Genomic DNA, 13,126 nt, shown 5'->3' with positions numbered 1-13,126 from the left:
CTAACCCTTTCTCTAACCACAGCCTTATACCTTATCTTACAATAACATGTATTGATCACTACTACTATGTGCCACTTTTGGTAAACAAAACTGGCACTGAGGGATGAACTGAATGCCAGTTTAATATAGTTATTGCTGATGCTCATCCTTGCAATCCTTTTGGTTATTTGGAATTAAGCAGGAGGTGTCAGTAAAAATTACCACAGGGGTAAATGGCTTGTGGCAGCCAAATGTTCATAGTGATGTTGCTTGCTGATCCTTTGATGTTGGCTATTCCTATCATTGTGAAGCAGAATTCTCCAAGCATTGAATTGTTCCCCCACTAACTGGGAACATAAGCTGTGTATAGACCATCATGAGACTGGTTAGTTTTACCTTACTGATGATGTGCTGTTGCAATAGTAATCCTGCTCAGTATGAGAGGAACCACATTTTCTGAAATTTGGAGTATGTCAATGCAACACAACTGACCCGGTGTTTGCAGTGAGACAGATAGTTGAGAAGAAGCTAGAGATGAATAATTAATCCAAATGAGCATTGCTAGACTTGCAGAGAGACCAGATGGCATAGTGGTTAAAGTCTTCACCTTCCATGCACATACTACAAGGTTTGATTTTGATCCATGGCCAATGCTTGTTTGGGGTTTGCATGTTCTTGCTGTGCCTTTGCCAGATTTCTCCTACCTCTGAAAAATATATTGTGTAAATCTCAAACTCAACAATGAATGGAGCTGTGGGCAGCAGCACAAACTCCACATGGTGCCCTATAGGGGGAAGATTTGTACAGACCAACCACTTTGGGCACCAACGTTAGTGCTCAATATCCTCAAAATAGGAGAACACAGATCACAGACTGTGCATTTTGGTAGGGCTACCAATACAATGGTGTAAAATATGTCTCTAGGTGATTTGGTCATGTCGACTAAAGTCATCAAATAGGCATTGGTATTTGTTGGTGATAAGCTGGCGGGCCCGACCCACACCAGGGACCCATGCTAACAGTGGGAGGGGTGTATGTGCCCCTATTGACCAGTGTGTGCCTGTCATGAAGCCCAGCAGCCTTGGGTCAAAAATCTACTGGTGGGCTGCTGACTAGCTGCCCAGCCTGGGTTATCTGTGATAGCTCTGTTGAATGAAAGCTGGATGTAAAATCAATCAACCTGCCAAACATGAACTAAGAATTGTGACACTCAGTGTAGGTTTACTGACAAGGTGCAGCTTGTAAGTGGATGACATGATGGGATGGATGATGATTGTCAATACAACATCCAGTAACATACAAATATTTTCTATCTCCCTTGCTTGCATATATGCTTCTGAAAGTAGGAAACCTCTAATGGCATCCAAGCCATACTCGTTTGGAATAACTGTGAATAGTGAGACGATGTCTAACGTTACAAAAATAAATGTTTCTTCAGTATTAAGCTCATACCATTTATATAATTAATTTAAAAAATGTTCAGTATCTTTAAGGATGCTTGGGCACTTAGACAGGTGTTTACTTAGTTGTATTTGCAGAAACTTGGAAATTGGCTCCGTGACCCAACCATTACCTGATAGTATTGGTCTGAGAGGTGGGCCAATTAAGTCTTTATGAATTTTAGGAATACCGTAAATTTGCGGTATCCTAGGACAGGGTGTGGAAAAGTAATTAAAAAGATCTATAGTTATATCCCCAGCTATTTGTAAATCATAAATTATTAAATTAACCTGTGTAATACAATTTTTAACATCATTAACAGTAACTTCTTTAAATGTTGCTGGGTCAGACAGAAAAGTTTTAAACTTTCCAAAATATTTGTCTCTGTCCATTATAACCACGGCTCCCCCTTTATCTGCCTGCTTTATTATAATCTTATCATTCTGCTCAAGCTCTCTCGAGGGTTTAAATTCAGGATATGTTAAATTGTAAAATTTTTTCATTTCCTTACTCAAATATAGCCGTCTCAATTCCCTTTCAACAACATTCATAAATGCGAGCACAACCGGATAAGGCTGAGGTATAAAAGTGCTCATTTTTTTACAAGCTGGAAGTACATTGGGACTTTGCTTAAATATTAATTTTAGAGTCAAATTTCTCGCAAACATTCTGGTATCTATAACAGCTTGCATGATGGTGTCCTGAGCATAAGGTATAAACTTTATACTTTTAGCAAGCAGTTCTAACTGATCATTGCTTAAATTAAATGCAGAAATATTCACAGTACCTTTAAACATCTCTCTAGATCCATTTAGTGGCGTGCTGTCTTGTTGTGCTTGGTAGGACTGTTGTTCTTTCTTTTTATAGATGGCGTCGTCTGTTGGGGCATTCTCTGTCGCGAGTTGTTCCTCTGTTGAGAACGGCCCCTTTGTGCTTGAGGTTGAATAGCAATCTTTTCCGGTTGCTTCAATCGGAAAGGTAAAAAAGAAGAGATTTCAACCTTCTTATTCTTGTCCCCTATAGCACGCATTGAAAATCCATCATCTCATTTAAACATGGTAATTGCTGCAAGAGAATTACCTTCTGTATTTCGTTGTTGAGAGTCGCTAGCTTCCACTCTTACTTTAGGGGCGGTTTGCTGATTTGATGACTCCTTTATAGAATTCTGTATATGGTCCTCTTGATTGGTCAATCCTAATTCCTGTGGTTGTTCAAAATTATCTAGCTGATCCAGACCACCAGATATCGTATTTCCTTCCTTGTTTATATTTTTCTGTGTGATTGAAGTTGGCCCAGGTTTAATTTCATTTTTTGGCCAGGAAAAGATATGTCCATTGCTATAATCTTTTAGATCACACTGGATTTTACTTTTTTTCTTCAATTCAAGCTTAGCGTCTAAAGTTTGTATTCGGTCTAAGAAAGCTTGATATTGTACAGTACAGCTCGTAAAGCAAGGCAATGCTAGGATGTAATTTTCAAGATTGTCTATTTCATCAAACTTAACCTCATATAACTAGCACTCAGTTCTAAATTTAATTGCTGCCAGCTAGTTATATGAGGTTTAAAGGTACTGTGAATATTTCTGTGTTTGATTTAAGCAATGATCAGTTAGAACTACTTGCTAAAGGTATGAAGTTTATACCCTATGCTCGGGACACCATCGTGCAAGCTGTTATAGATACCAGAATGTTTGCGAGAAATTTGTCTCTAAAATTAATATTTAAGCAAAGTCCTAATGTACTTCCAACTTGTAAAAAAATGAGCACTTTCATACCTCAGCCTTATCCGGTTGTGCTCGCGTTTATGAATGTTGTTGAAAGGGAATTGAGACGGCTATATTTGAGTAAGGAAATGAAAAAAATGTTACAATTTAACATATCCTGAATTTAAAGCCTTGAGAGAGCTTGAGCAGAATGATAAGATTATAATAAAGCAGGCAGATAAAGGGGGAGCTGTGGTTATAATGGACAGAGACAAATATTTTGGAAAGTTTAAAACTTTTCTGTCTGACCCAGCAACATTTAAAGAAGTTACTGTTAATGATGTTAAAAATTGTATTACACAGGTTAATTTAATAATTTATGAATTACAAATAGCTGGGGATATAACTATAGATCTTTTTAATTACTTTTCCACACCCTGTCCTAGGATACTGCAAATTTACGGTATTCCTAAAATTCATAAAGACTTAATTGACCCCCCTCTCAGACCAATACTATCAGGTAATGGTTGGGTCACGGAGCCAATTTCCAAGTTTCTGCAAATACAACTAAGTAAACACTTGTCTAAGTGCCCAAGCATCCTTAAAGTTACTGAACATTTTTTAAATTAATTATATAAATGGTATAAGCTTAATACTGAAGAAACATTTATTTTTGTAACGTTAGACATCGTCTCACTATTCACAGTTATTCCAAATGAGTATGGCTTGGATGTCATTAGAAGTTTCCTACTTTCAGAAGCATATATGCAAGCAAGGGAGATAGAAAATATTTGTATGTTACTGGATGTTGTATTGACAAAAAATGTGTTTTTATTTGATGGAAAGTTTTACCTTCAACTTACTGGTGTAGCAATGGGCACCCAAGTAGCGAATACCTATGCAAATTTAGTATTGTACTGCTGGGAGAAGCAATTTTTACTGAGTGATTATAATATGCTTAATAGTAAGGTAAAATTTTATAAAAGGTTTGTTGATGATTGTTTTTTTATTTGGAGTGGCACCAAAGATGAATTAAATAATTATATTGATTATTTAAATCAAACTACAAACTTTTTAAAGTTCAAAATGAGTTGTTCTGTGGAAGATATACATTTTTTAGATATTAAACTATATAAAAAAGATAATAACATGCTGACAATGGTTTACAAGAAAGAGGTGAATACTAATAGGTATATTAGGAAGAACAGTATGCATGCTCAACATACCTTTAAAGGTATATTGAAATCACAATTGATTAGAGTTAGTAAATTAAATACAGAGGATGCCAACTTTTTAAATCAAGCAAATGAGATGGTACAGGAATTTATTAGATTAGATTACCCTCCCAAATATACACATACAATATATGAAGAAGTAAAGGTGAAAAGGCATAATGAATATGGTCCCTGTTTTGGCAGCCATAAGAACAAGTTAATGAATGCACCAGAGAGGAAAAAGGATGTTATTAGGTATGTGACCACCTTTAATGCCTACACTAAAGACGTTTGTAATATTATACAAAGGAACTGGCTAATTTTGTTAGCTATGCCAGAGATTAGAGATATATTAGATACAAAACCAAATTTTTCTTTTAGAAATTCAGAAAATTTAAAGCAAAAATTATGCTATAAAGACTTTAAGGAAAATAAAGCAAAATGTTTAAATAAAACACTTATGCAGAAGTGTTTTAATTGTACATGCTATAGTGATATATTTGATTTAAAAAATGTTTTTGAGCATCCTATAACTAAGCAAAAGTTTGAATTTAAGTGCATAGCGAATTGCAATACTTCCTGTATAGTATATTTGGCTACTTGTGTCAAATGCACAGCATTCTACGTAGGCAAAACAACTAGAAAATTAAAACAACGCATTATAGAGCACAAATCTGAAATTAGAAGGCAGTCATTGACCAATGCATTAATTAAACATATTATGGAGAATGAAGGCCATGGCTTTAAATTTAGAGTAATAAATGAGGTTAAGTTAGGCATGAGGGGAGGAGATATTAATAATGTACTAGAGCTCAAGGAACTTGAATGGATTATTAGACTAGATGCAGTGGTAAAACCAGGGATGAATGTAGCTGTTAGCTTAAAGCCGGTGCTGATTAAAAAACAGAGGGATAATATTTAATGAACTTATGTTTTATCTTATTTCATTTTATGTATTTTTTATAAGCACACAGATGAATAAATGACATCATAAAATCAGAAGCCAAAATAACTTCAATTACCGAAAGATCAAACAGAACAGATTATGGTGGGTTGGGCGCATGTGCAGAAAATCAGAAGACAGATCAGGTGAAGAAGATTTATGACAGAGAGGAAGAAGATAAGAGGAGGTGAGGTCATCCAGCAAAGAGGTAGATGGATTGTGTGAGAGAAGATCTGTGACAGTCAGGCATGAGTGCTGAAGAAGGCAGGTGTGTGTCACTGAATTGAGAGAGAGAGAGATGGCAGCAGTTAACACTATACCCTGACCCCATGCTGAAAATGGGAAAAATGGGGTTTTGATGATGATGATGATGATGACTGCTATGCAGAAAACGTATGTCAGAATTTGAGGGTAGGGTTTTGGTTAGAGTCACCATTTTTTTTATTTTGTAGGTTTTTCACAATGTTGACTTTTTAAATGCCTGGATCAGTGATTTGTTCTTTAGTGCTTGTACAGTTGAAAAACTCAACATATACTTATATAGATATATGAGAATAATATTTTTCACCTAAGACTATCTAATCACAACATATCCAAAATGTTAATCTAAAACAAAGTTATTATAAAACAAATTTAGTCAAATTACATGTTATGTAAATTTTCATATATGGTACATATTCCTGCACTCATGTACCCCTACACTCCCATACTTACATATGTCAACTCTATGGTCACACAATTGTGGAGAAAATAAAAAAAGACACACACTGAATTACTACTGACAAGACAAATGCAAACTTGTACACAAGGGAGTATAACATGTTGGTGGCATTAACAAAGTACAACTGACGCATTACAGTAAATTGTGTTATAATTCCTACTTTCCTAAGATCTTAAACCACACCAGAAGTAATTCTCTACAGCAAACTGCACTTTGTTGTTTTAAGTGATTAGATTAAATGTATTTTAGATTAAATCTGCTACAAGTTAATTTTTTAGATATTTAGCAATTAGATAAAATGAAATTTAGAACAAATGCATCACAGTGTATCACCATCTCTCCTCAGTACTGTTTGAAAAGGTGATGGCACACCTATCTGAGGCATTAGGAAGACAATCAAAGAATGTGAAAGGCAGGAGAAAACACATATACATGTTGCTTCACTGCTGAAATGTCAACAAAAGAATTAATTGTATTTCTGAGTTTTGGGAAATAATATAACTGGTCTTTAAAATGGAGGGAGAAATGGCTGAAGGGTGAATTAAAACTGGGTAGCTGAACAAAGTAACAAAAGTTTGAAAAACTGGGTGATCTGAGGAGACAGTAAGTGAACTATGTTAAGTGTATATATAGTGGGTGCTGGTGTTCATTTTGTGAAAGGTAATGATATAAAAATGATGGATCTTTAATCTATATTTTGGTAGTTAAGGTATATTGTTGTCAGTGTGTTTGATGAGTACGTAAAAATGCAATGTGTATACCACAACTTTTGTTTTGGCAAATAAAAATAAAAGTGCTGTCAATGCAAGGTGAAGAGTACATAAATACTTTTTAGGATTGCATGAGTATTAAAATGATCTGGTATAAAGCTACTAAATGTACAGACATGGTGGAGTAAAGATGAAACTTTGTTAGAACTAGGCATTAGTCCTGTTTGCCTTTTTACCAAGTTGGTGGGACAGTATGGATGAAAGTGATGCAACAAGCATCTGTGAAAAGATAGGCAGATAAGAAACGGAATAGATTAAAAAAGTGGAATGGATTAATGACTGACAAATTAAGATCATGGCACAGTTAACAAGATTAATAGCAAACTTGGAAATGATAAGCTGTGTATGAGTGTACAGCCAGGATGTTTTACAGTATGTGGCTCAAGTAGTCGAAAGTGACAAAACAACATAACAGAGCTTTGGAAACATGAGAAGTGCCTAACAATAACTTTTCAGTGTTGGCTGTTTTTATTACATAATAAAAGTCTGATTGCTAAAATAAGGGATAAATAAATATACCAGAGGTTACGCTGTGTCCAGATAGTGAAAGTTTTGAAATAACAGATGCCATAATTTAAAGACCTGTGGTGGATTTCTTAAATACATTAATCTTTATATCACATTTAATCTGCCATTTAAATGACTGTTCATAATGTGTTTGTCTGCTATACAATTCTCAGTCTCATGCATCTTATTCTACTGTTTTCTACTTGGCTGGGGTCATGGCTGAAAAGAGTACTTCAACCAATTCACCCACCTGGTTAGCACATTGAAAATAAATAAATAATTTCACTTCCTCCTCTGTCTTCTAACTACCTGCGGCACATCACTCTTCCTGATCCTACAATAATTTCTTCTTCCCCTGTGTGCTTATACCCAAAACCAAAATCTTAACCCCCCTCTTCCATAATTAACCACATAAACCCTCCCTTTTCCAACGTTTTCATCTCTGCTTTTTCATTTTCAATTCTTGTAATATAGCTACTGCTATCCTCTCTCTCTTTATATTTAGTCCCGCCCACACACACACACACACACACACACACACACACACACACACACACACACACACACTCCATATGGCTGCCCTTACATTCCTCTGCACTTTCCCCTGCATTTCCTCACCATCATTTCAAGACAAAGTCCAATGTACCCTTGAGCAGTGGCACAATCTCTACTTCAGCATCTCCTCAATCTGTGTAACATGTCTTACTTTGTCAGCCATCTCATAAGATGGTGTACACAGTCAACATTATATACCACTTCCTAACCATAATCTACCAGTTGAACTGAATCATTTTTCACACGTCTATCTTTCTACTTCCTTAAATACAATACTAATAGCAATTCATCTTACTTCATACCCCAAAACTACTTGTCACCACTTAATGAGCACTGAAGTATAGACCTCATTTGTTCTTTGACAGCATCATTATTGATCAATGCAATTGTTAATCCTTGAATGTATTGCCTTCCTCTTCCAACCTTGTATTTAGCACTACTCTCTAACAGAAGAGTTTCCAAAATCTCTCCATTTCCCCATAAGATATTGCTTTCATTACAATCCCACATAACATAACATATACATTTGCATTTAAATATCGATATAGTATCAGGACTTATTCACACATCCCTGTTTTTCTTCTAAAGATAAGAAAGGATAATAACCTAATATTATGGCAATTTTCCTGAATTGCCCACTTATACAGCATTCTATGTCTTTTTTATGTCTTATCCCATTAAGTCTAATACAGTGATTGCTTCACATTCTGCATCTAAATAGCATCTCCATCTTGTAAAACAGACAACTCTAAACTTTTTGATTGTACAAGTGACCAATTACATGTATTTATGGCGTGGACCCCAATTCCCCATTATTCAGTCATCTTTACAAGTTCATGTGTGCATTTTAAACAGCTTTCTATTTTGTCCAATTTTGTATATTACTGTATATTTTGTTATTTTGTGGTATGCCCTCTAATTCCCCCTGTACACAAAAAGAAAGGAATTTGACTGACAATGTAACATCATATCCTCTGAAACATAGATTACCATTGTCTTAAAAACACTTTTTTTAAATAATGTTTTTGTCATTTGTTCAAAATTCATAAATGATACAACATCTACAAAGCAGCATCTTCAATGCAACATGAAACAGAATTAATGTGTATTGCTACCAAGGGTCTATATTACGATGTCAAAATGCTGTAACAGTGAACACCAAAACATCAACAAGTATCCACAGAAAATCACTTCAGCAATTCACTGAATACTTACAGGGCAAAGATGTAGTTGACCAACTACACAAGTTTGCCGTTTTCTCCACATAGTGCGATCTCAGAGTTGGTATATTTAGTTATGGGGGTGTGGGGGCACAGTCCCCCACATGGGTGGGTTTGTTCTAGGTAAATTTAGTTCCATTGGGTTGCGAGGCAAGTATTTATTTGTCCTTTAAGTATTCAGCGAATCGTGGAAATGCATTTTGCTAAATACTTGTCTATGTTTAGGTGTTCGCTGTTACGGCATTTCAATGTCGTAATATAGACCCACTGCCAGTACCCCTTTACTTTCAAGTGAACGGTAATTTACTCAAGCAGTGGCCCTTTGCTCACTGGCTACTTTATCCTGTCAGATTCTTCTTCATCTTTATTTTTCTGTCTGCTGTTTCTCTCTGACCATTTCTCTCTATTCATTATTCACTTGCAACATACCTGCACTGCTGCTTTGTACCCCACTAATCTCTTGAGAGAAAGGACTAAGAATATTTCTCATACATGTGGAGAATGACAGAAAAGGAGAGCATGCACTTGGTATCTTAACAGAATTATGCCAAGTCAATTCCCGCAAAATCACACATGCTAGCAACTCGTGATCTCATCTTCACTGGACAAGCTTAATTTCCATGTTCTCTTCATCTTGTTATCCACTGGTTTCTTTTCAGCCATCAGCTCTTCTATTCATTTTCTTGACTCTCTATAAGAACCACTCTATCATCTCTCTTCTGCCATGACATTATTTCTATAATTTTTTTCTAATATTTCCAAATCACTCACGCATTACTTTAATTTGTTTTTGCCTTCAGGGGTGACTTGTCTGTGTCTTTCACCACTTTGCTGCCACCTCCCCTTCCACACCCTCCAGCAACCAACAGCAAACTTCTCTGTCCAGTTGTATCGGTATCCATTCTGTCTCAGTCTTGCTAACCACCCTTCACCAGAATGTCATGCTGTGAGGCCTAAAAATTAGATTTATCTCAGAGCCCTTACTAGGTCCATGATTTTCTCCTCCATTCTTATCCTAATATCCAACCACCTCCCCCCGTCACTATACCATCTGTTACTCTTTCTTCCCCCATAGCTCACATTTAGTTTTCCTCACATTAGTTTACTCTGTGATGACCATCCTCAGTCAATAGTCATCATTTGTGTCACCCTCCCATTATTAGCTCAGTGCAGATACGTACTGTTTCAGATGTCACAGCAGCCTAACAGATGTGCCCTTTCTATGTCACCATGAGAGATGTAGGATGCAGCAGCCTTTTTACCACTCCCTCCTCCTTAAAATTTATGAGAGATGCAGGATGCAGCAACCTTTTTACCACTCCCTCCTCCTTAAAATTTATGAGAGAAGATGCAGGCTGCAGCAACCTTTTTACCTCTCCCTCCTCCTTAAAATTTCATAGTGTCTATGCCAATTGTTTTTTCCTTATGTGGACAGTAGGAAGAAAGTATCCCATCAGTTTCTCTTGCATCTGTACCACCATGAACACTTCCTGAATACTCCCTTTATACTTGCCACACATTGCACATATAGCAAAGCAGTTTAATTGTTAGGTACCTTGTCCTATTCAGTGAAGGCTGCTTCACCACCCAGAGAGCTATCTTCATCTGGGTAATCATTAACTATAAATTTTCTATAGTTTCCATTACACATTTCAACATGAATGAAATGGTGTCATGGCCTTCTACTCCTTCTGCGAAACCAATGACCTTGATATTCTCATGCCTTCTTCTACTTTCAAAATCTTTACATTTCCTAGCCAGTGTTTTGGTACTCTGCTTAAGGTCTTCTACTTCACGTCTAACTGCCTTATTACTTGCTCCAAATGGACAACATGCTCTCCTACTAAAGTCACTGTTTCTTATATCACTCGTAGGAAACCAATACCCTGCTACTAAACTTTGAAGGTGCTTAAGAATTTCATAAATTTTCTCTTCAGTATTTCTGATTCCTGTCTTTCACTCTGATGTTGGCAAGAAACCTCCCTCCGTGATGCACTTATTTTACTGTTCCTCTATGGCAGAGCACAAAGGTGGAACAGAATAGCTTAACAGCCGTCATGTCACTCTTTTCAACAAAACCCTCCACCCATTTACTCCATTCAGATTTTGACTATGGAGATAAAAACAATATTAATTTAAGCTTACTTTTACCTATGAGCACCTGTAAACATTTTGTACGCCTCATGCTCTTTTTTACAGTAGTATGCATGTGCTGAGAAATAACCTGTAGTGAATACAAAATGTACATTTTAAAAAACAAGCAAAAACATTGCTTTTGCAGGGGGCAAGCCTCCCTACACCCCTCACTCCCCTGCTAATTGTACATACTAACTCTGAGACTGCAAAAACAATATATATTTATTCTTCGTCTTTAAGAGGAATTTTCATCTTTTGGATGAGACCTTGAACCATGGTCCATCTGCTTGGTTTGTTTAGTAGATCAGACGGATGTAAAAGATCCCATGACACCTTTTTAAATTCAGTATGGAGGTTCCCTAATGCCCTTGCCAAATTTCCCCTAGTATTATAACTACCACATCAGGGCTCTCCTGAAAACAGGCCACTAATCTAGTGGGACTAATCCAGTCAACAAAGCATAAATAAATAGAATTCTTACCAGAATGTCATACTCCCAAATCATTCTCCAGAAGTCATTTACAGTACTTGGTAAAGGGCCTTGCGTTGCAATGTAGGCTTTTGGGTTGTATACTCCCTGAAAATGGATAAAAGTTAATATTTATCTGAAGTCTATTTAATAGATGGTTTGTACATTTGGTAGCAGTTTCAATAAGTTATGTAATTTTCAGAATAAACCTGATTTAACTTTTGCAGAGTGCAATACAGAAATTTATTGATAGCGCATGCATATATTTATACCTTAAAATGGGGCTATAAAAGTAGAACTCTGAGTGACATCTTTTTGTACCAAAAGCCCTGTAACTTAATGCATGATGACACTACATACAGAAAGCTTTAATAAAATTGATCAGAAATGTATGCCATGAATTTTATACTAAGCAATATGTGATTCAAAGAAATGGCACATACACTTAAATTTATGCTCTTACATTTTCTTGTATTAATTTTTAATCGCAATGGAATGAACTTTTGGAGGGTGTTGCAACATGTCTGAAAAGTTGGCTACATCCATGTCAGTAAATAAATGAGTATGTATTTTCCAGATATTGGATGCATTTTGTGACATTATTCAAATCTATGTAATGTCACATCCAAGAGCTCATACAAATGCTGAAATTATGGAGTACAACTGTGCACAGCTAAATATGATGCTTACAACATTCAGGAGGACAATTTGTGTAACTATCTTTAAACACTTAGTATCAGAAGCATGCTGCCATGAAAGGCACAGACAGTGATGGACAACAATATAGAACTATATGGAATTCAGTAAAGGAGGCAACAGGCATAATATTTATTTTCAGTATAAACCGATGCAGTTTGTATCAGAAAAAATTATGTGTACATCATAAACTGAAACAGTAATGCAAGTCATGCACGTATGTGTACTATACGCAGTACGGTTACAGCAAATGCAATTTTTGATTCCATTTTTAAAAGCATATTAAAAAGATTTTCATATGTATAAAATATGCCTAACCTTTCATTAAGGTAATCAAGAAATAAAACACATTACAAAATTATGAGTGCAAGAAAAAAAATCATAATTAGTATTCATCCAATGCCAGCCACAGAAGAAATGCATGAAATTTGCAGCATGCAAGCAAGAAGTTATAATACGCTAAAATGCAATGTTTTTTCAAACGAATAATTACATACATAGTAAGAGAAATTTCTTAAATTCTAAACTTGAAGTGACAGCTCAATGACCACTATTTTACCTACATTTTGTAATACAGGACCTAGTCATGATATATAGTATTGTAAGTTGTTAAACTTACTACTGGTAACTGAAATCAAATAATCACTTCAGCCAAGTGGCTCTTAAATAAACAAGTACAATGAAAGACCCACTGAAGGAATATGGAGGTAATTTGCTTCTATTATTTTAAGCCTAATTTCATGCTCTTGTCCATACTGACACAAATTCTAAAAT

The 13,126-nt window shown here is 35.8% G+C and overlaps 1 protein-coding gene across 1 annotated transcript in view; it reads right to left on the bottom strand.

Annotated features, from left to right (window-relative positions):
- PTPN22 (protein tyrosine phosphatase non-receptor type 22) overlaps positions 1-13,126 on the bottom strand; it is a 195,578-nt gene that overhangs the window by 172,254 nt on the left and 10,198 nt on the right. Inside the window, exon 2 of the mRNA XM_044076163.1 lies at positions 11,669-11,764. Within this exon, the coding sequence (XP_043932098.1) occupies positions 11,669-11,692 (24 nt within the window). The 5' untranslated portion in view covers positions 11,693-11,764. The remainder of the gene's footprint in view (positions 1-11,668; positions 11,765-13,126) is intronic.

The sequence above is a fragment of the Protopterus annectens genome, chromosome 7.part0 (genome assembly GCF_019279795.1).
Source record: "Protopterus annectens isolate FY-2018-M chromosome 7.part0, PAN1.0, whole genome shotgun sequence".
Classification (NCBI taxonomy): Eukaryota; Metazoa; Chordata; order Ceratodontiformes; family Protopteridae; genus Protopterus; species Protopterus annectens.
The sequence above is the reverse complement of the archived record's forward strand: the minus strand, read 5'-3'. Positions and strand labels throughout refer to the sequence as shown.